The sequence below is a fragment of the Atractosteus spatula genome, chromosome 26, assembly GCF_055471065.1.
Source record: "Atractosteus spatula isolate fAtrSpa1 chromosome 26, fAtrSpa1.hap1, whole genome shotgun sequence".
Lineage (NCBI taxonomy): Eukaryota > Metazoa > Chordata > Actinopteri > Semionotiformes > Lepisosteidae > Atractosteus > Atractosteus spatula.
This window is the reverse complement of record NC_142731.1, coordinates 10,745,281-10,767,438: the sequence shown is the minus strand read 5'-3', so window position 1 is coordinate 10,767,438 and position 22,158 is coordinate 10,745,281. Positions and strand designations below refer to the sequence as shown.

The following is a 22,158-nucleotide window of genomic DNA, read 5'->3' as shown; positions in this document are numbered from 1 at the left end:
ACAAAAGTGTTGGGCGAATCAATTAAAATGAAATAAAAGAACACAGACCTTGATGACAGACGAAAGTGCTGCACAAGTGAAAAATGCTAAAATTAGCAATGATCAGAGTGTACAGCCTGAGAATGAAAAACAAAAACAAGGGGGGGTCATAGAATGGCCCCTTCTTTGGCTGGGAGGAGGTGAAGGAGAGTAAAGAAACTGAAGACAGGCAAGAGCGCAGCAGTTGAGCCAGCGCTGGGTGAAAACTGCAGTTGTGCCTCTGATGTGTACGGTGACAGGCCAGTGCAGGCGCTGGGGTAGAGAGGCAAAGGGGCAGAGCTGCAGAGGTCAGGGTGACGCGGAGGGCAGGTGGAGTTGGTAGGGGTGGCAGGAAGCTCTCATTGTCCATGTGGGAGGGTGTCTGGGCTGAGAGCTGAGGACAAGGAAGGAGTCGGGAGGTTCTTAGAAGAGGAAGGCTAATAGAACAGAGGACAAGGAAGAAGAAGGAAAAAAAGTCCAGCCTGCAAGTGGTGGAGTTTAATGGGGAGAGGAATATCAGTGGGAAGAAAGGGGGTTTAATTTCATTGCAACATCTGCATGATAAATAATACAAAGAGTCATAAGGGATGATGACTGGTCCCGGGAATTTGAAATAGATAACAGTGATGCACAATCTTTAAGGCAGGACATTGAGGCAGCACAAACTGATATGCATACTTGTGTAAAACAATGTAAACCTTAGATTTCTCTGAAGTCTCCAGTAAAATCCTGTTTCAGAGCAACGTCCCTTCTGTCCCCTGGCTGGATCTGCCCCTGAGTATCTGTCGGCTGGTCGGGACTGCTATGTTAGAGAGCAGACTCAGCCCTGGGCTCTTCTGTTTCCTGGTTGTTCCAGCACTAAGTGTGCTCTGTTTCTTGGTGCTGTCAGACATACTGCTCGTTTTAATAATGCCTGCTCTAGCGCCTCCTCCTGCCTTTCCTACTCCTGGAGCGGGGCTCGCGTGTCCGCTAGCAGCCGCTCTGTTTGGGGGGATGCTTTTGGTTCTGGTGCTGGCTTCAGCAGCGGTGTTGCCCAGCCTGGGTGGAGCTGTGTTGGCAGGGCCTGCTGCTGCGCTGCTTGACCTTGCCGCAGGAGTCCGAGTGGAGCTGGGTGTCCTCTTCGTGGTGCTCAGCCTGTCTTTCCTCCCCTGAGGGGGCTGCAGGGGAGGAGTGGACTTCTTCCTGCTGGCGTCCTCGCTGCCCGGGCTCTGGCTGTGCTGACTGGCAGCAGGCGTGGCCACCGGCTCTGGGGGGGCTGTGGCTGCGGGTGGAGGGATGGCCTCACTGCCCCTCAGGGCCAGGAGCTCCTGCAGCCGGTCCTCATGCTCCGAAGCTGCCCAGCTCACTCGGCCCCGGGACCGTCGGGCCATATCCTCCCGCAGCGCCCGGAAGAACTCTGCACAACACACACGTGACTCGAACAGCCCGCTGAGGGAGCCCGAGCGGCCAGAACACATCCTTTGCTCTGTGCAGTAGGTTTACTAATTTATTTTTTATCTTATGAACTAAATAAATTACTAAAATATCCTAGTCTTGAGTTCACATTAATATATATATATATGAATGTATTAAAACTTAAAAACAAGCAAGGTTATGTGGCTTGAGGATCTTACAAACTGGCCCTTTAGATTTGCATTACTCTTTTTATGTGTCCATAAACTTCCAGCTATGAATAATAAAAATGAATAATAAAAAAGCATTCAAGGGATTTAAATGAAGATGCTGTAAATGGCAAAACAGTATTATAAAGAGATGGTTAAATCATTTTAAAAGGCAGAGTGTCGCTTGTTTAATCAGGATGGGTTCCATGCCGGGGAGGAGGGGAACAGACATGGAAAAAACATCCCTGAAGGCTGTGCCTCACCATGTATGCTGTCCAGGGACCAAGGAGTGAGACTGCAGTAATCTTTCTCTTCCTCCTCCTCTTCACCCTCAAGGTCACTGCTGTCCTCCTCGATGCCCGTCTGTCCCGGGACCTCCTGCCCGTCCAGCTCCTTCAGGTTCGGCAGCGCAGCCCTCACAGCTGCCCTACAGACCGACAGAACCGAGATACCGAGGGCTCACTGGCACAGCTAGGGTTGAGACAAGCCACCAGCAATAATGAAAGGGATCTGAAGTTTCCTTAACAGAGATGTGTGCTGACTAGCGTGTGTTGTGTATGTAGATCTGCCACCAATGAGTCCACACCGAGACAAGTGTGTGCATCTCCATCATCACTCCAGGCTTACCGGTAGTCGCTGTGCTCCACACAGGGATTGCCCCTTAAGCTCAGGATCAGCAGGCTCTGGGGCAGGCCGTCTGTAGGGGCAGACCAAAGACAGGCGTTGGATAACTAAAGGAAGTGCGGGCAGCCAAAGGCTTTTATCAGAGGCCCCAACTCGGCACCAGAGGGATTGAGGGCCCTTATTCAAGGACAGTTTTTTTTTCAGTAAAGCTTTTAGCAGAACAACAGAAGTGAATGCAAAGTTCCAAAACCCAAAACACCACCATAATTTGAAGACTAAGGGTCTTGCAGCTGTGAAGTCAGGTACCAAAGGGCTGGAGCTGCATGGCAGGAGGGCTCTGCCCCAGAGGGGAGATCACAAGACCTCAAGGGGGATCTGCCCCTTTATCTACCTCCGCCAGCCTGTGCCAGAAACCACTCCTCTCCTTACCCAGGTCCAAGTGCTGGATGAGGTTGTCGGAGAGGTCGAGGAAGCCCAGCCTCTTCAGACACCGAAGATTTTCTATCTTTGTGATTTTGTTGCCAGCAAGGGTGAGAAACCTGGAGGAACGAGAACAAGTTCTGTCTGCGTGATGAACTTTCTGCTGTTTGTAATGGATGTCCTACTAGCATGGCCTTGACAAATATTAATTAGTTTAACATGTCTGTGTTTGTGCTGATCAAAAGGGCAGGAGATCTCTCTTAAAACAGGAAAATATGAACAGCCTTAAACTTTGATTTCTCCAGCAGTGAGTCTTAGCAATGTTCTATGGTAAAGAATTTACTGATGTGTGTATGATAAACATCTCATTCTGATCTGATGTTTTTAACTTGTATAGAAGTATCTAAGAAAGGTGACTATTTGGCCTGTCTCACTCGCCTGCTTACTAGTAGCCCCAGTATGCTGCCCTCATCTAGCCATTTCCTGAAAGTTGTCAGAGGCCATGCTTGTTGTTAACACACATAGTATATTTTCCTTCCAGAGCCACAGACAGACAGTGCTGCCCCCTAACATTCTTCTACAATGCTAATGAAAGGCACCACCAATAAACTCTTACCTTAAACTAGACAAACAGTCCAAGTTTTCAATTTTCTTGATATTGTTCTGCAAAACAAACACCAATTATTATTCTGTCCCACCTAATGCAGTACTATTGGAAGAGACTGTTTCCAAAACAGAACACTGAGATGAGGGCTAGTAAGGACCAGGTGGCGTTTCACTGATGGTACTGTAAGGTATTTGGCAGTGTTTGACAGCACTGGTACAGTGCTCCTGATACTACATTGTGCAAGCCCAGTTACTGTGACTGGGATTCCCCCAGTGGTGATGGATGGGTAGGGTGGAATAAGTAGGCCAGGGATTTCTAAGACTCTCCTGCGACCCTTGCTGGCTCCTAGACTGGAAACAGATGTTCATCCAGGGGAAGTCAACACGATAAAGACGACAGAACTGTACTTAGACTCTAGCTACCGGAAGACAGGAGACCCAAGCCTCACTGCAGAGGTACAGGCCATGCCCCAGCCCCTCACCTACTGCAGGTAGAGGCCACGTCACCACCCCTCACCTGCTGCAGGTACAGGCTACGCACGAGCCCCTCACCTGCTGCAGGTACAGGCCACGTCACCGCCCCTCACCTGCTGTAGGTACAGGCCATGCCCCAGCCCCTCACCTGCTGCAGGTACAGGCTACGCACGAGCCCCTCACCTGCTGCAGGTACAGGCCACGTCACCGCCCCTCACCTGCTGCAGGTACAGGCCACGTCACCGCCCCTCACCTTCTGTAGGTACAGGCCATGCCTCAGCCCCTCACCTGCTGCAGGTACAGGCTACGCACGAGCCCCAAGCACTCCAGGTTCCCAATGGCACTGATGCTCTCCCTGTCCAGGCGCACTGTCTCCAGGTCTTGCAAAGCCTCCATCCTGAAACACACCCAAGCTGTCACTGCAGTGTTGCTGCAATCAAGCTGCCTCGTATTTCCTTATGGAACAATATCTGTTCTCCACAAGCTGGGAAGCTGTGAGCTGTTCCAGTACACCACACAGTCCTCAGACAGAAGCAGCTGTGCACAGAGAGTCTTCCGAGATGCTTGGATCTATGTGTTTCTTTTGGCCTGGACATCACATATCTGAAATGGATTTATCTTGGTAGACTGTTCTAAACATTTTGTACAGATCACATGTGCAATGGCAGATACCTGCCAGCCTCTGTTCTACAGTGCTGTCTACACTGACTCTATTACAACCTGCACATACAACTCACACCCCAGTGCAAAACAAACAAAATAAATGTTTAGATTTGTTGTTTCAAACAGATAAAGCTTTTTGCTCTACTTGCCTGAATGGGCAAGTTTTGATCATTTTATTGATTTATTGCTGGAGCATAGTCCACTTCCTTATCTTTGATCTTACGAATGAGACCATCTTACTGTGCTGAAGACCAGACTCTACACAGAGATGTCCTGTGCACACCACATTTGCCCACTACACTTTATTAAAGACCTGTCTTTTCACTTACGTTACTGATTAACAATTTAATGTTACGTTTGGTTTTAAAGTCATTTTTCTACAGCTTTCCCTCACTTTCTTTATGATTCTGTTGTGTATTATAGACTGATTATATATAAGATTATAAACAAATGAATTGCACTGTTGGACAACTTTTGTGTTTCCTAAATAGTACACGATAAAATTATATTATACATTAAAAAAACACCAAAAAAATAAAAATAACTATATTTAGTTGAGTTTTTCAAAAGAAAAAATATATATTTTCTAAGTTTCCTTTTCAGACGTTTTCATTAGAATAAAAAGTAAACATTTTGTCGTGGCCAGAGAAGCGGCTCTCTGCCGCCCCCTGGCGGAGGCGCTGTACTCACAGGTCCCGGCTGCAGCGGGGGGCTGGGCGCTCGCTCAGGTGGCGCTCGGCGATGAGAGCCGCCGATATGTAGACCTGCTTGTCCGCTTCTCTCCCGCTGCGATCTGCGGGGACTGAGAGTCACTGCGAGGCTCCCTGAGATCTGGTATCCCTGTGCTACACTTACCAAAACAAGCCCTATCATGTCTGGAAATAGAGTAGATTCCGGCGTCGTATCCCATTCGGCATCCCCTTGGAAATTTGTAGCCCCTTCCGAAATGCCGTTGTGCTGCGAAAGCCACCCCTGCCTCATCTCTCGGGAAACGCAGTGTCATCGATAATTACAATTTATATGGAAAAATCACAGATGCACAGAGCACACTGAACGACACCCGTTAGTTTTTTTACATTTAAAACATTTTAAGCATTTATTTTATAAGTATATGCAGAGTGCTCCACTGTTATCATAAAACTACGTTAAGTGATATTTCGCTTATGTCAAGCAAAAAAAGAACTTTAGTTCTAAAACACGTTTGTATCAGGCTTCCTGTGTTCTGAGCTGTAAACGTTTCAAAAAAGTCATTTTAACGATATAACGTTTCCAGAAGTATATTCATGTATCGACTCCGCTTTGCACAACTCTTAATTACACACTTAATGAGAAAATAAAACTAGTATATCATACCTCCTTCCATGACGGGCGAGCTGGTGTCTGTGAAGAAGCCGCGGGCCTAAATGCTCCGGTTGCTAGGATACAGGTCGGAACGCTTCACGTTCAGATAGATTCCCCACCTTGAGAAAAAACAGCAGCGCCACCGTGTGGCTCGGCCGGTCCAGGGGGGTGGACAGAAAAATGGCTTGTAAAAGTGTTGGGGAACATCAGGCACTGTGGTCAAGAAAGCTGTTCCCCCTGCCTGACATGAACCTGACATGAAGACAGACACACGTTGCTTCTTGCACAAGCTGTACTTTATTTGTTTGTTGCACAGATGTTCCAACTAGGGATGTTGTCTGGACAGCAGGGCAGAGCAAATTAATTAACTACACACTGCAGACTACCACTGACACATCACAATGCTCAGGATTAAAGTTCACATGGTTGTTTTATTGATGAAGAAGCCTTGACGTGATGTTAAGGACTGGAAACCTTAGGACACACTGTTAGGTCTCTGGAACCCTGTGTTTCATATTTTGCACAGCAATGTGTTGATACAGAAAAGTGAAGCACGATGCACAAGTTGCACAACAGCACCACCAGCAGGGGGAGCCAGTCAGACCTTTATGAACACACCTCTGTGCTGGAATAACTCTCCACCCACAATGTTCTTGGTGGCATTTCACATTTTCTTATACGCAGAGTTTTGTATTATTCTGGATGGGATGGAGCTTGAGCGATGCAGCAGGCCAGCAGAAGCACAGATCTCCCTGCCTGTCAGTGATCCTGCTTCTGGGGGACAGGTGGTAACAACAGTGTGGCTACAGAGAGACTGTTTATAGGGGAAAAGCAAACCCCCAACTTCTAGATCTGAAAAGGTACCAGATTGTTACCCACTGGGCAAGAATCACACATCCTACAGCTCAGCCATATGCTACAGGTGTATTAAATATCCACAACAGATATATCATATTAAAAGACAGGCTTGCATTTGCTGGGTCCTTTTGACGCTGTTAATTGCTAACACTTAGAAACGGGCTTCTGCTTGCTGCACTGGATGAGAAGATTCTACCCCTGCCTCTAACTGTATCTGCCTGGCTGTTCTGTTAATTGTGTATGTACTGGGAATGCTATTCAGGCTGTGGATCAATGGGTGCTGTCTGAAGTCCGTGTCCCAGAGCTGCAGGGCTGTAATACTCCATCAGGGGGCACTGAAAGAGAATAAAATAAAAACAGCTGAAAAAGCTGCAACAGCCAACAGCACATTGCAGATCTTGCTCTGTCTCTAACTATCTGCATTCGTTTTCTTTCAGTTTTATAATAGTGATTTCAGGCAATTGATTTGAGGCAAGTTTCCCCTTAGTTTTACTGTTTGGTGTTCCTAGAGTTTCATATTTTCCAGTATAACATAGTTCAATGTCAGAACACCTCATACAAGTTAAGGGAGCCCTGTCCAGCTTTAAAACTACTCCCTCAGAGAGAACAGGAGGGGTGACAGGTGGTGTCACCTGGGCTGCTGGACTGTACCTGCGCCCCCTCACTGGTAGAACTTCATCTCCGTGTCCACACAGTCGAAGAACAGATCGCCCAGCTCCTCCTCCCCCAGTCCACCCCCCTCCTGCAGTATCATGGTGATGTCACTGAGGCCCTGCTGCTCCAGATCACGCAGGGTCTCCTGAAGCTGAGAACCCCAGTCCTGCCAGAGAGAGAGAGGCGGACATCAACATCCCTCTCACCCCCAGCACCACAGAACACACACACTGCTCCTCTCTCACCCCCTCACCCCCAGCGCCCCAGAACACACACACTGCTCCTCTATCACCCTCTCACCCCCAGCACCACAGAACACACACACTGCTTCTCTCTCACCCCCAGCACCACAGAATACACATACTGCTCCTCTCTCACCCCCAGCACCACCACAGAAGACACACACTGCTAGTCTCTCTCACCCTCTCACCCCCAGCGCCGCAGAACACACACACTGCTAGTCTCTCTCACCCTCTCACCCCCAGCGCCGCAGAACACACACACTGCTCCTCTCTCACCCCAGCTCCACAGAACACACACACTGCTCCTCCCTCACCCTCTCACCCCCAGTGCCACAGAACACACACACTGCTCCTCCCTCACCCTCTCACCCCCAGTGCCACAGAACACACACACTTCTCCTCTCTCACACTCTCACCCCCAGCACCGCAGAACACACACACTGCTCCTCTCTCACACTCTCACCCCCAGCACCGCAGAACACACACACTGCTCCTCTCTCACCCTCTCACCCCCCAGCATCACAGAACACACACACTGCTCCTCTCTCACACTCTCACCCCCAGCACCACAGAACACACACACTGCTCCTCTCTCACCCCCTCACCCCCAGCACCACAGAACACACACACTGCTCCTCTCTCACCCTCTCACCCCCAGCACCACAGAACACACACACTGCTCCTCTCTCACCCCCAGCTCCACAGAACACACACACTGCTCCTCTCTCACCCTCTCACCCCCAGCGCCACAGAACACACACACTGCTCCTCTCTCACCCCCAGCACCACAGAACACACACACTGCTCCTCTCTCACCCCCAGCACCAGAGAACACACACACTGCTCCTCTCTCACCCCAGCTCCACAGAACACACACACTGCTCCTCTCTCAACCTCTCACCCCCAGCACCAGAGAACACACACACTGCTCCTCTCTCACCCCAGCACCAGAGAACACACACACTGCTCCTCTCTCACCCCAGCACCACAGAACACACACACTGCTCCTCTTTCACCCCCTCACCCCCAGCACCAGAGAACACACACACTGCTCCTCTCTCACCCCCAGCACCACAGAACACACACACTGCTCCTCTCTCACCCCCAGCACCACAGAACACACACACTGCTCCTCTCTCACCCCCAGCACCGCAGAACACACACACTGCTCACCGGGTCAGCCTCTACGGCAGACAGAGCTGCCTCGTGTGCTCGGTACAGCTCGTGCCTCCGGTCCACTCGGCTCTGGAAGCGCGGTTGAGTCCTGGCCGGGTCGGCAGCGCCAAATTGTGGAGAGCGGACCCGCGGCACAGGGGTCACAGCCTCGGTGAAGATAAAGGGCTTGAACACAGACCTGTCGGGGTGTTAGGGGATCGTTAAGGCTCTACTCTCTTTCTGTTCAGTCAAGAACAAGATGCCCTGAAAGACGCCGTCCCTTCACACTGACCTGGAGGGATCGGGGGTCGCAGTGAAGAAGTGCACGCAGGGGCGCTCGGGGTCCCGGGGCAGAATGGACACCATGCTGCCTGTGGTGCGGAAACCCCCCGAGTCCATGCAGATCCCACTGGGCCGGTCCCTCAGGATCTCCATCATGGCGCCAGCTGTCACAGAGCCTGGAACAGAGAGACAGCCCACAGATTCACTGCCTGCTGAGCAACAGCAGAGCAGATCAGTGAAACTCACTGCAGCCCCAGACACCAGCTGCCTCTGGTCCTCATTCGGCCCAAGCTCTTCACAGCCCAGCGGAATCAAGTCTCGATGGTTTCCAGGTCTTAAAGCATGGAAGCTGTTAAAACAAGCTTGCAAACCCTGCAGCACCAGAGGCTGCAGTACAGTCACAGCGTGGCTCGACACAATGAAATAGTACACTTGGTAAGTATAAGGGACCTGCCTTCATACACAGTGTAGATCAAAAGTCTCTACACCCTTATTGAAATTTCAGCTTTTGTTTTAGTTCACTTTTAATGAGATATTGTAACCAACAATATTTAAGTGAAAAACAAATTGATCATTTTTAGCAAAAAATAATTAAAAATAAACTGTGTATATGTGGGCTCTGCATAGGAAATCCCCATGCAATTTGACTGAATTCCAGTCCATGTACCCCCTGCACCCCCACACCTCTCCCATCACTCTCCGAGGAGGACGCCCCGATCCAGCCCAACCTGCAGCCGGGCCCCAGCTCTCACCCTGCCTCTGTCTCAGCAGCTCTGTCCCGCCGCGGTACCGCTGCTTGGCTGCCTCCATCCTGGCTGGGGGGTCGTCGGGGGTGAAGGCGTCGGAGAAGCTGAAGTCCCCCTCGCCGCTCCACCAGCCCCGCGCCTGGGCCTCCTGGCGCAGCTCGGGGTGCTCGGCGTCCACCTGCGTTGTGATGGTCAGCTGGTTGGAGATGTTCTTCACTCCGGCTACGGGAGACAAGACTCCGCACTAAGACAGCTGTTCTCCCCTTCTGGCAGACCCACAGACTGTGTTGGTCACAGGTAACAGTGAGAGGTTAAACACTTCTCTTTAATACACCCAAACTGCCAGGGAAATCTAGGAAGAATAAAGCCTACGTGCTACACTTCCCTGAATGACATCATCTTGGTAAACCCCCTCTCCCCGTCCTGAAGGGCTCACCGGTGACTCTCTGTGCTGCCCACAGCCGCCCGGCTGTCTCCAGGACCCAGGCCTCGCTGCGGTCAGCCAGCAGAAAGGTGTTGTGGTAGCTGAAGAGCGCCGGGTCCTCCCTGCAGCGCCCCCCCTGGCCATGCTGCTCCAGGAGTGCGGTGATCACGCCCAGAGCTTCCCTGGCCGACGCCCCTCGTTCCAGGCCCAGCCTGGCGCACACACGGTGGGCACAGACAACACAGCACATTAAAACCACCAACCCTGCCAGGCAGAAAAATACTGCAGCATGAAGCAGGCACATGAGAGCAGAAACAGCCGAGTGTATCTGGCTGGTGGTTTTGTGCATCACGAAGGGTAGGGCAATAGTCTTGATATTTAAATGATATTATACATTTAGCTCACACCCTTATTCAAAGTGACAAAGTGGCTTCATACTCATTTATACAGCTGAGCAATCTAAATTAAGCTTTGCTTCAGGGGACAGCAGCACCTCCCCCAGGGTCTCTCTCCCACACTACACCGGGGTCTCGAGCCCCACCCACTCCCCCACACTGCACCGGGGTCTCGAGCCCCACCCACTCCCCCACACTGCTGCCTGCAGCACTTGTACCACAGCCTGGGAAGTACTGAGTACATTTTTAAAATGCCTGATTTCTGATTTATTGTGCAAGAGGCTGCCATTCACAATCAGACTTCTGTGCATTAGCAAACTGAACCTTTTCCCCATCAGCCTGCTGAGCGTCAGAGCCAACTGGAATCACCCACAGGGTTGACACTGACCACACACCTGACCAGATCCATGCCAAGCAGGGCCTCTGTGTCGCTGACCGGCACCCTGGTCCACACCGCCTCATTGCCGATGCAGACGCCATGCTCGTTGGCACCCATCTCGGCGCCCCACAGCCAGGCCGGCCGGCTCAGCACCACAGCGTGGGTTGACTCTGCCTGGGGGATCTCGATGTACGTGCACTGTGGACATCAATATGACAACAACTCTCCCTCAAAGCCCATAAGAACAGTAACGAAAATACCAAGACCGTAGAGACTCCTCATATTTACAAAAGCAACCTAGGGACACTACTGGGGACAGCTGTGGCACTATGGCACCAGTTTGCTTCCCAGTCAGTACTAGAGCTCTAGGAGGCCCAGCAGTAACTGGGACTGTCCGGGTCTTCGCCACCCCGCTGGATCACCCCCTCCTGCAGGCAGACAAGCAAGACGGGGGCTGGTGATGTCACAGCAGGTGCGTGCCCCCCCCCCAGACCCCTCCCCCACTCTGCTCACCTCCACCTTTGACCCAGGCGGGTGGGAGGCGGCAGGGAAGTAGACCACCTCCTGCACCTCATCGCTCGGCCGGTCCGAGTTCTTGCCGAAGATGACCTCATCGCGCTGCGAGCCGGGCGGCAGCGACACGAAACAGTCACAGGAGCAGGGTGGCGCAGCAGGACCGTCGGCCATGACACCTGCAAGAGCAGCACAAGCAGCTGACGCCCTGACCTGCGACCTGCGACCCCCGACCTTCCCTACTTCAGTAACGTGCAAATGCTGAGCCCGCAAACTCTTAGGAACAGACTGTTGCACTAGGTCTCAGTAAAACATTGCAGACCTGCAAATTAGGCCTGTATATCTTTCTGCTGTGGTCTGTGGCAGTAAAGCTCTGCAAGGCTGCAAGAGGAGCAGACGTGTTTTCTCTCCTGACTTTAGCCTCATGAGGACAAAGACAAGTGCAGAACCAGAGGACACCTCTACACCGAGGCCACAGTGTCTAACCCAGCAGGGCACAGCTCCCATACAAAAAGCAGAAAAATTACCTATGAAAAGAAAAAAAAAATCTTACCAATAAACAAATAAAGAGATATATTCAATATTTTATATTAAAGAGATATTTCTTGAATACACTAACTGCCTTAACTGCTGTATTATTGGATACAGTTCCAAACTCCGTTCAGACTTAAACTTCAAACTGTTCAAAAGTCCCGTCATGGGAATTAGAGAATTTGCATTTGGAGATTTAATTTTTCTACCCCTGTTGACATGTTCAAACAAAATATCAGTTCAAAACCACTAAATGTTTAAATAAAAAAATGTCTCTGAGTCTCAGGATTCTTAGACAAGCACTATGAAACAGTAGTCATTTTTGTACCTATGCATGGGTGCGTTGCCTGGGTAACAGCTGTGTAAGAACTCAAAGGAATGTATTCATTTGGAAAGTAAGAGACACAAGGATCAGTCCACAACCGGACCAGGACAGAAAAGAGAATTTCTCCCGGGAATAGCTGATTAAAGGCCGTCTCCCATGCCAGCGGGTCTGGTCTGAGAAGGCCTGACCGAGTGACTCTTGCCACCGGTTCGAGCGGCGCTGAGGTGAGTCTCAGCGACCCGCCGGACTGCAACCCCGAGGACCCGGGTTCCGGTCCAGGATCGGCTCCATTACAGTTAAAAGGGTTGACAAGGGATCACCCGAGTCACGTGAGCCTAAAACCAATGAGGGCTGCGGAAAACTGCCCCGGTCGTTAGATCAACCCCTCAGCCACTTCCGTCTCTCCAGTCATCACGGGCAAAATGTTTCAAGGCGCGCCGCCGGAGCCGGGATTACCGTCTGTGCAGGTGCGCCGAATCGGACGAGTTCGTTCTCAGATCTACGGAATTTAAGGTGTCTGTATATCATTATAAAAAAAAAACGATACTGTGCGTGTACCTGTGAGAGTCGGTATTTTGCACATGAATACCCGAAGCAGGTCCAATATTCTGCTGTCTGACACAAAAAACAGTGACTGGGCTGCTGCGACGTTCTCCGTATCCTGCCGGCAGTTTGACAATCGCTAACCTTGTCAGACTACGATCTGATTGATCCCAGTTCCTGGTTCGTGTGCTGCCGAGGCGGCCTTCCACAGACAGCGGTCAAAACAGACAGGCCTGCGTGGGTTTACCCACTGCCCGTGGCATTGCTGTGGCCGGGAGATTACACCTTGTATCAGCTGTGCATGCAAGCCTAGAATATAAACTGACATTAAATTCAACGCGGATGCACAGGCGGCGAACAAAACGAATTTCGGATCAGTGGTGTGGCTGTGTGGACACACCCATATGAATGTCCTTGTGCTAATCGCTTGTTCACAGTTAATTCTTACCTTGGCGGAGCTCGGGGCTGAATACCGTACTGTCACGGACACAGCAGCTCAGCTACTGGCGCTGCTTATCTTGCAGATTCTGGATCAGCTGATGCGCCCAAAGAAACAAACAGCTCCGCGCCGTGGACATGTTAGGAATTGCTGCAGGAGGAGCGAGGTAAAAATGTGAATGCTTGCAGACGATTATTAATTATCATCATCATCACGATTTATGCCTGACTGCAGCAGACTGGTCATTGTCAGGTTCAGGAGAGTTTTTCAAATTCAGATACAAATGATTAATTTAATTATATGATCCTTTCCTGAAGAAGAGAACTGAAGCGAAATGCCATTCCAGAATCACTCTGTAAAAAGGACTGCTGGGTGATATATGGACACTATACCGAAGGGACATTGTAGGCTACATAGAAACATCTCTGTGAATCTAAAACATTTCATTTGTGTTGTGAAACATTTCTGGATCCTCTCCTCCACACAATCGTTTTTTATGTGTCCTTCATTGTGGCCGCTAGGTGGCAGACGCTCACCATTGTGGCCTGGTCTGTCTGCAAAGACGTGCGTTCCGTTAGAGAAAGGTAAAGCTCTTTATGTTTAAGGACAAAAGAAACTTATCGCTTAGAGCTGCAACAAATTTACAACGTTATTGTCAGAAAACTGAGCGAGTCATTGACATTGTATTGAACAGACACAAAATAGGTCAGTTTGTGCTTCCTTTCAGCCAGCATGTCTGGGTTTCTATGTCTGATGCCTGCCGTACAGCTCGGACCAGCATGCGCGCGGTCCCTGGTCCCAGAAGCCCCACACTCCCCTATGGGGCTCAAGTCCAGCAAGTAAAGTAAAGTAAAGGTCACAACGATGCTACAGGTCTGTGTCGTCCCGGGTCGTGTCCCGTTGTCGATGGGCCCTGTTCTTCTGTAGCTTCGAACAGCACAGAAATTGCCCAGGCTCCATCATGAGCACCCATGTGCTGCTGTCTTGATATGAGGGGCATGTTGAATACTGTAACGCTTACGGCCGACAGGCACTGTGTAAGAGCCGGCGTACCAGAGCAGGTGACGTCACCGCCCTTCCCTGTGATAGCAGGACTACAGCTACTGGGCTGTAGAGAGATCTCTCTTTGGCTCACGGGGCTAGGTCGCTGCAGAGAGACGCGGATGTCCCGGGTTCGAGCCCCGGACAGTGTGGGGCCGACCTGATGCGGCAAGGGCGCCCGCCTGAGCCCCCGTTGCGTTACAATACTTTGTTTTTCTTGATTCGTTTTCTCAGAGATAGAGGCTCCTGTAATGTTTATGCAACAGTCAAATTCACCCCCAGTGTACCTCGGTCAGTCAAGAATGGACTGATTCAATGCCAGAAATATTCCTTTTCATCACTACATGATAATAATAAATTATTACCATCGATCTATTTTCTAACTGCTTTATCCAATTCAGGGCTGCAGGGGAGCCAGCCCCTATCCCAGCAAGCAGCAGGTGCAAGGCAGGGTGCACCCTGGATGGGAGACACATGCAGACAGAAACACACACCAGGGCCAATTGTTCCAGAAGCCAGTTAACCCCCAGCATGGCTTTGGACTGTAGGAGGAAACATGGGGAGAACATACAAACTCCACACAGACAGCACCCCAGGTCTGGAATTGTACCCAGGGCCCCAGTGCTGCAGGGCAGCAATACCGACCACTGTTCCACCCCTAAAATATTATATTTATCATAATTCTATTTTTTTCTACAAATATATGTATACACAGCATTCTTTTGATGCTGTTAGTAACAGAATAAAGATAAGACTTTTTCAGTGTGCAGGACAGTCTCCCCACCCCACCAGACCCTGACTGGAGTGACTGCTCCGAATGATTGCAAAACTGAAACCTAAGGACTTCAGGCTTAGTAAGGTGGATCCCAAAGCTGAAATTACTGAAGGCAATACTTCTTCACAATATCATTTTATATTCATTTTTATATGGTTTATATAAACCATCTGTGCATGTTAAACCAAATCTTACAGATCAGGTTTAAATAGACATGTTGATGTCATAGTCTATGTATCTGTACTTGTTCCCACAAAAAGGCGAGATGGGAGAGTGTAGGTGAGAGCAGCTTCCTTTTGAGAAGCACTGCTCATTAAACGTGTTGACAGAAAGAGCAGCTCTGAGGTGAGCAGGTGACTCAGCGCAGACACAAGGCTGGGCTCTCCATGCACTTGGCCTGGGGCAGCAGCAGGGCACTGCCGTCTATAACCCATTAGGACGTGTGTGTTGAATTCCGCACTTTTCATATGTGCTAAATCTGTCTTCTGGCCTGACCTAGTCTAATTTGATAACAGAGGTGTCTGAGCTCTAAAAAAATGTCTGGCTCAGTGCGTGTGCCAGATTGTGAGAATATAGGGTTTGATATTTGTTACGGAATAGCATAACGTGAGCTTACTCACTGTCTGATGACCATCATTGATGATCTTCGCAGAGTTGTTTTTAAACAGGTTTAGAAAGAGACAACAGCAGCAGGACATGCGCAACAAGGAAACAACAGTTTCCACTCAAGAGTTGGGATGTTCTTGGCTTGGAGCTCAAGTGCAGACCTCTAGCCCCAAATTAACTGGTTGCACCGTGTCTAGCCTCTCTGTGGTGGAAGGTGTAGTGCTCATATCCAGATTACAGATGGAGTGTGTTTTAAAGAAAGAATCGCTGTAGATATCCACTCTGCTAGAAGAATTGTTTTTTTTGTTTGTTTTTTTTAAGGCACTGTGAAAGTAAACCCAAGGGACTTCAGGATAAACATGGAGACCTAAACGATGACAAATGCAGAAGTGCATTTAAAATGGACAAAACGAGGTACTTCTTTACATAAATGGTTGTGGGGAAGTGTGGAGCAAACTACTCAGAAATGTTGTCAAAGTAAATTCCCTGGCTTCTGTCAAGAAAGACATGGAAGAGATCCTTGGATCGGTATGTAACTTCCCAATGGGCTCAGATGGTCAAATGGCCAGCTCTCATCAGGAACTTTTATCCTCTCAAGAATGAGTGTGGCCCTGGCTGTTTCTGAGCATATTTGTGAATGCTGGGTGAACAATGTCAGTTTGCTTTGAATGTGTATTCAAAGTGTTTCTCCAGCTCAGCGTTCAGAAAAAAAACCCAACACACAAATAACTGTAACTACAAAAAAGTTTTTAATCTCATTACACAAAGTTCACAGTGTTACACTAACAACCTACTTGATTTTCTACCACTTTTATTCAGTTATTCTCTAAATTTAATCTCAATTTAAAACTTTTTTTTAAAAAAACTATCAAAACCGACTAACAGATGTAGGAGCCACACGGTAAAACTGGTGATTACTCATCGCCCCCTGCTGGCGGAGCGTGGCAGTGCTGCGATGAGAAGGAGGGAATCGGAGAAAACAGAGGGGAATTATTCTTAATTCAAAACAAAGGACAGAAAACAGAGAAATTGCCAAACCAGTAAACACAGCTGCTGTGTACACTGGGATTTAAATATGCCAAACATCATAAATTAACATACAGCATCTTTTTTTAAATCTCATAATATTTTATTTTGTCCATCTTAAGAAAGCACAAAGTTTTAAATATGTCATACAGTACTTAAACTTAATTTCATTCATTAGTGATGTTCACCTCTCACACAAACACCAGCTCCCTCCTGAATGGCAAATAAAGACAGCAGCTCCATTGTACTGTCAGGAATAGCGAAGTGACTGTTGTAGCACAGGCTGTGCTCAGTTCTCTGGCGTCTGCGATTCATACGGCTTTAGTATTCACAGGGGCTTTGGAAATATTAGAGATAAGAAACAACCCCCAGCACCTTGCATGGTTTGTGTGTGAGAGAGAAGGAGGACCCTATAGTGTTGGAGAATTTCTGGTCCAGATCAATATTTTAAAATAACAACCACAGCGGCCTCCTTTGGGCATCAGTGCTCAGTGCGCCAGATCACCCCACGAGGTGTGGGGCTTCGTTCTCTGGACCACTCCGAATCCGTTCCAAGAAACGCAGGAAACAGAAGCTGATGTACTTCAACAGTGGTTTAAGACCCAAAATATCAGTGCGCTTGTACGTGCAGTACACAGTACTGCTTTCACTTCCAGTGTCCATGCCTCACGGCTTCTCCCAGAGGGGCGACTTCATGTCCGCAGGCTGATACAGCAGAGCAGCCAGCAGCCAACCAGGAGCCGAGACTTAGTGAAGATCTTAAACAGACTTGAAAATCAAACAAGAATAAGTGCCTTATTAGAAATCATACAAACTACAGAATACCTTCCCTCTAGCCTGTCTTGTCGTAGAGGGGCATCCTAAAGCTTTCCTTGCGAACAGGAGCTGATACTCTAACCTACAGCACCAGCTTGTCTCGTGACCTAACAGCGCCCCCTACACGTCAGCAGCCAGAGGGTCAGCCACTAGGCCCTGTGCAGCTCTCTGCCTACGACTATCCAGGATTCTGAAGATCAGGTGCTCTTTGCGTCACAACTACAGACATTGAACATTGATAAAAGTTGGCTAGGCCCTGGCTTTGACTAGACTAGCACAGCAGCCCTCGCTGGCTCTCCCTGCTCGCAGTGCCGAGCTCTGCGCCCTGTCGCACTGTGTATCCAGCCCGGAGCCGGGACCCGGGACACAGCTGCGCCCTCAGTTGGGCTGGCCACTTCCCCCGGGGCAGCTGGACTCCGGTTCCCTCTTGGGTTTGAGGGGGGCTTCGCCGGCGCCAGCAGCAGCCGCGCTGGAGGGGGGCGGCGGCTCGTAGCACTTCCCCACGGCCGCCCCCCCCTCCTCCTCCTCGCGGGGGGGCTCGTGGGTGCGCATGTGCTTGGCCAGGTGGTCGTTCCGCATGAAGACGCGGTTGCAGATGCTGCAGGTGAACTTCTTGGTGCCGGTGTGCGTCTGCAGGTGGCGCTGCAGCTCGTCGGAGCGCGTGAAGCGCTTCCCGCAGAAGAGCCAGTTGCAGACGAAGGGCCGGTCCCCGCTGTGCCAGCGCAGGTGCGCTTTCAGGTGCGAGGTCTTGGCGTAGGCCTTGCCGCAGCCCGGGATGTGGCAGTTGTGCAGGTGCTTCTTCTTGCTGCCGTCGGCGCAGGGCCCCAGCCGCTCTGCGTCCACGCAGTTGGGGCAGCGGCACACGGCCTGGCCGGAGCCACGGGGGGCCGAGCGCCGCTGCGACTTGGGGCGGCTGCTGCTCTCCATGGGCTCGTCCAAGGGGTGCTGCTGCTGCTCCTGCCCAGCCGTCTCCATCGGCTTGAAGCCGTCCTGAGAGAAGAGGTGTGGGGACGGAGGGCCCAGGTGGGAGGGGGGAGGGCCACATAGCTGGGGGTCTGAAGTGTAGGGTCCCAGGGTCTGCAATCCCATAGCTCCCCCTTGCCCTGCGCCCTGTAGCCCCCCCGGTGCCCCCTGCAGGTCCATCCAGCTCCCCGCCCCGGCGTGGAGGTCCCACCAGGAGGGCACACTCATGTCCTCGGCACTTCCACTGGGGGGCGCTGGCCGGAACCAGGGCTCGTAGGGGTGCGCCATGGGCTTCCTCGACAGAGATCAGTACAGCTGCGACCAGGCACCCAGCGGGTAAAGGCACAGCGAGCGAAGACCGATTCCGTTTCCCCTGGACAGGAGCGTGTGGATCAGAACATCGCTCCCGCTGGCCAGAGACACAGGCAAGTGCAGCAGAGCAGGTGGGAGCAGCTGCCCAGTGAGGTCACCCTGGAGGTCACAGCCAGAGACCGAGGCTGGGGGCAGCGCGGCGCAGCTCAGGGATGGCGAAATGTACAGTGCATCTCCGTGCAGCACTCCTGTCCACACAGCAGCTGGCCTGCAAACACAGGGGGGGGAAATTATATCAGTCTCTCAGTCAGGCTGTTCATGCTGCCCAGGCATCAGCTCTCCCTGGAACTGTTTCTGCCAACGATGGTGCCGAGTTACAGGAAAAAATGGTATCTGGCCTCTTGCGCACTGTGCAAGTGCCGTTTTAAACCAAAACTTTAATCATTCCCAAGTAAAACTTCCATTGTATACACATACGGTCTGTGAACTAATGGAATCTGCCATCACTCCAGCTCCTATTTATGCTGTTATCATATCTTGGTACAGTACTAAGCCAAGGGCACAAAAATCGATAGGAGAGCCGCAGGAGGGCAAAGGCAGTTGGAATTAAGTGTAAAGCAGAACCACTGGAAAAGCATGACATTTCAGTGCGCTGTAAATTTACTTTACAAGGGAAGATGAAGGTACAGATACACTTGCTTCTGAAGTATTCAAGTCAATGGAGGCATAATGCTTGTTTTGCCAAATCAAGTAAAAAAGACAAATAAATAAAGCAGAGGCATGTCTCTGCAGCCTGCCCCCCTCCTTCCCCCTGTCTCCAGGGAGATCCTCAGGATTCTCACGCTGCACCCTGCACTCCTGACAGCGGGAGCATCGCTGCTCAGTAACGGCATGTAGGAACGGAAGCCCAGGGAGAGCTGGTGCCAGGTACTTCCCATGGAGCTTATTAAAGAGAGGCAGGACAGAAGGGAAAACAGGTTTACGAGCTGAGTGCAAAGAGCAGCTTAGATGCAGCTCTTTCCGAGAGAGCGAGCCAGCCTGCTGACAGCGCTCAGCCGCAGGCCGTGGGCTGTGCGGAGAGGGGAATGCAGGGAGGTATGGCTGCAGGCCAGAGTCTATTTGTATGTCTTTGTGGTTGGAGGTGAAGACTGGCAGACAGCAGAACCTGTTTTATGAATCACAGGTTGGCCAGCAATTTACAACACAGTTTCCCTGCAGCTCTTCTCTCTCCGTTCCTCTGTCTCTCTGCGACACACGCTGGGATTGGCAGACAGCCATGGCGCTCATCCCCGAACTCCCTGCCAGGACAGTACTGCAGCAGGGAGAGGCAGGGCTGGAACAGCACCAGTGCCCATAGCAGGACCCCTCAAATTCGGCTGGGTGCTTTCTGCTTAGAGAAATTCAAACTGGTACTTCACCTTAATGGCAAAGGCACTGTGAAAGCCTTTGGGTTTTCAGCAATCACTCAACTTGGTCTGTCCTGTGCAGCATTTTGCTGAGAGGCTGTGGACACACTCTGCACTACTGCTCTGCCCTTCCCCGACAGGTCTGAGCCTTTTGGGGCAGAGGAGAGGTCACACGACAGCAAATCAGACCAAGGAAGAATGTGATCAGAAACACCAGCATCGAATCACGGAGGGCACTAAGGCATTCATGTAAGAATTGGATATTTAGAGTCAACCTAGGCAATTCCTCCACATCAGAGAGCACGGTAATATCGTGGAGCCCCACACTCGAGCTGGAGTCCAGACTGCACACTGAACCGCAGGGAGACAAAGGGATTCAGAGATGTGCGCATCGCAGCCACCTGCTGTGTGTGAACCCAAACAGCCCCTCCAAGTTAATCGGGCTCCTAAGCCCTGTAAACAGCTGAACTCCCAGGAGAGGAAGTGTGGAGTCTGGAGAGAGGGAGTGTGGGAGAGAGGGCGCTGCTTAGAGTCAGTGTGGCCCTGGGGAACAGCCAGAAGGATTTAGGAGAATTAACATTTCTCAAAAGGAAAAGTGTACAATAGACAGTTAATCAGGTGTGCAGCTGCGTCAGCATGCGTAGGCTGCAAAGGAACAAGTAATAAGTTTATTCCATGCTGAAAAAAAGAAGAAAGAGAACACAACTTTTCATCCGTGGAGCCTTCTTCAGGTGTGGAGCCTTCCCACACCTGAAGAAGGCTCCACGGCCAAAATGTTGTGTTCTCTTTCTTCTTTTTTTCAGCATGGAATAAACCTATTACTTGTTCCATAGACAGTTAATCTGTGAGCAGAGAACACCCTCAGATCATCAAGCACTGTGCGAGAGGAAACAAGCAGCACAACCAGTGAGCTGTGAGGGTTCTGCTGAACCACACCATAGGACAGCCTTGCCTGGTGTATTCCTGGTAATTTCAGGTTATTGACATGGTTTTCCTACTCCTTGTAAATAAATTTAATTTCCCCTACTGTTGCCTTGTGGCCACTGTACCTCCCTGTCTTGACCTACTGCACAAAATAGTTACATTGGTAAACAAGTACAGCCTTCACTGTAGCATTACCAGAGTCCAGTTAGCAAAGCACAGCTAAATCTTTGATACAGTACAATACTTATTGTGCAATTGAAATAGAATAGAACTGAGATGTTTACATGCATATGTACCATACTACACCAGTGAGAAGCCAGGCCACATATTCCCCCTGAACAGAGTTATCTGTTCAAAGAGGAAAAAAAAGTGCAGTTTTGGTTTAAGAAATCTTTTAGTAAAGAAGCATGCGACTGAACTGCTGGTTTCAATGCATCCCAGAGCTCCAGCCATGCCTCCTGGTCTTGTCTGGCAAGACACACAGGGCTCTCTTGCCCTCATAACTGCCAAGAGCTCTTGCCTGGACATAAAACAGCAGACACTCATAAGTTAGAAAGATATTCATTATGTTATTATGACACAGACTTAACTGCAACAGCTGGTTTATTTGGTTAGGAGAATATATCCAATTGCCACCTATTCTGGATTGATAGAACAAACTGAGAAATGTGCCAAAAAACAGCACAAACCCCCAGCCCTGAGGAACTGCTGCCCTGGGCAAACAGCGCGATTACAGTACAGCGCAGTCAAGCGGTGAGCAGGGGAACCTCAGCCACAGACTGGTCAGATCACACTTCTTCAACTGCTTTTTTCTCCTCCATTAAACAATGCCTTTTTCCACACTATTTTGCATCATCTGCATGTCTTGCGGGCATTTCAGAGCAGTTTAGTAGCATTACTATGCTTCCATAATCAATAATAATATGGTCAGGAAGGTTGGCCTGGACTGCACTGTCATGACCAGCTGTAAAACTGTAAAGCCCAGGGACTGCTTAGGGATTTTATGTCTGTTGGAACATTATAAGTTTGCATTCTTGAGCTTTTTTAACTGTAGCC

General features: G+C 50.2%; 3 protein-coding genes and 1 long non-coding RNA gene across 5 annotated transcripts in view; 1 reads left to right on the top strand and 3 right to left on the bottom strand.

The window, feature by feature from the left end:
• Positions 1–675: 675 nt before the first annotated feature.
• On the bottom strand, positions 676–5,769 carry LOC148814869 (leucine-rich repeat-containing protein 46-like). Its single transcript, XM_088906134.1, has 8 exons — positions 5,760–5,769; positions 5,097–5,199; positions 4,032–4,140; positions 3,280–3,326; positions 2,673–2,782; positions 2,247–2,316; positions 1,883–2,046; positions 676–1,414 (listed from the first exon to the last, which is right to left on the bottom strand). Exons 1-8 carry the CDS (start codon positions 5,767–5,769, stop codon positions 753–755), a joined length of 1,275 nt encoding a protein of 424 aa, XP_088762260.1. The 3' UTR covers positions 676–752.
• Positions 5,770–6,025: 256 nt separating this feature from the next.
• scrn2 (secernin 2) lies at positions 6,026–13,377 on the bottom strand. 2 transcript variants are annotated; one of them, XM_088906056.1, is made up of 10 exons: positions 13,243–13,377; positions 12,939–13,103; positions 11,396–11,574; positions 10,899–11,080; positions 10,121–10,320; positions 9,691–9,906; positions 8,949–9,114; positions 8,675–8,855; positions 7,257–7,425; positions 6,026–6,940 (listed from the first exon to the last, which is right to left on the bottom strand). In XM_088906056.1, exons 3-9 carry the CDS (start codon positions 11,567–11,569, stop codon positions 7,267–7,269), a joined length of 1,278 nt encoding a protein of 425 aa, XP_088762182.1. In that variant the 5' UTR covers positions 11,570–11,574; positions 12,939–13,103; positions 13,243–13,377; the 3' UTR covers positions 6,026–6,940; positions 7,257–7,266. The 2 variants fall into 2 exon arrangements, with proteins under 2 accessions (XP_088762182.1, XP_088762181.1); XM_088906055.1 differs by lacking the exon at positions 12,939–13,103 and having other exon boundaries at positions 13,243–13,376.
• The window catches only part of LOC148814866 (uncharacterized), a 22,088-nt gene continuing 12,551 nt past the window's right edge, over positions 12,622–22,158 (top strand). The window contains exons 1-3 of the long non-coding RNA XR_016086103.1: positions 12,622–12,718; positions 13,319–13,399; positions 15,977–16,069. This is a non-coding gene — a long non-coding RNA (uncharacterized LOC148814866). The remainder of the gene's footprint in view (positions 12,719–13,318; positions 13,400–15,976; positions 16,070–22,158) is intronic.
• The window catches only part of sp6 (Sp6 transcription factor), a 10,339-nt gene continuing 4,569 nt past the window's right edge, over positions 16,389–22,158 (bottom strand). The window contains exon 2 of the mRNA XM_088906057.1: positions 16,389–19,040. Coding sequence (XP_088762183.1) covers positions 17,876–18,748 — 873 coding nt within the window. The 5' untranslated portion in view covers positions 18,749–19,040 and the 3' untranslated portion in view covers positions 16,389–17,875. The remainder of the gene's footprint in view (positions 19,041–22,158) is intronic.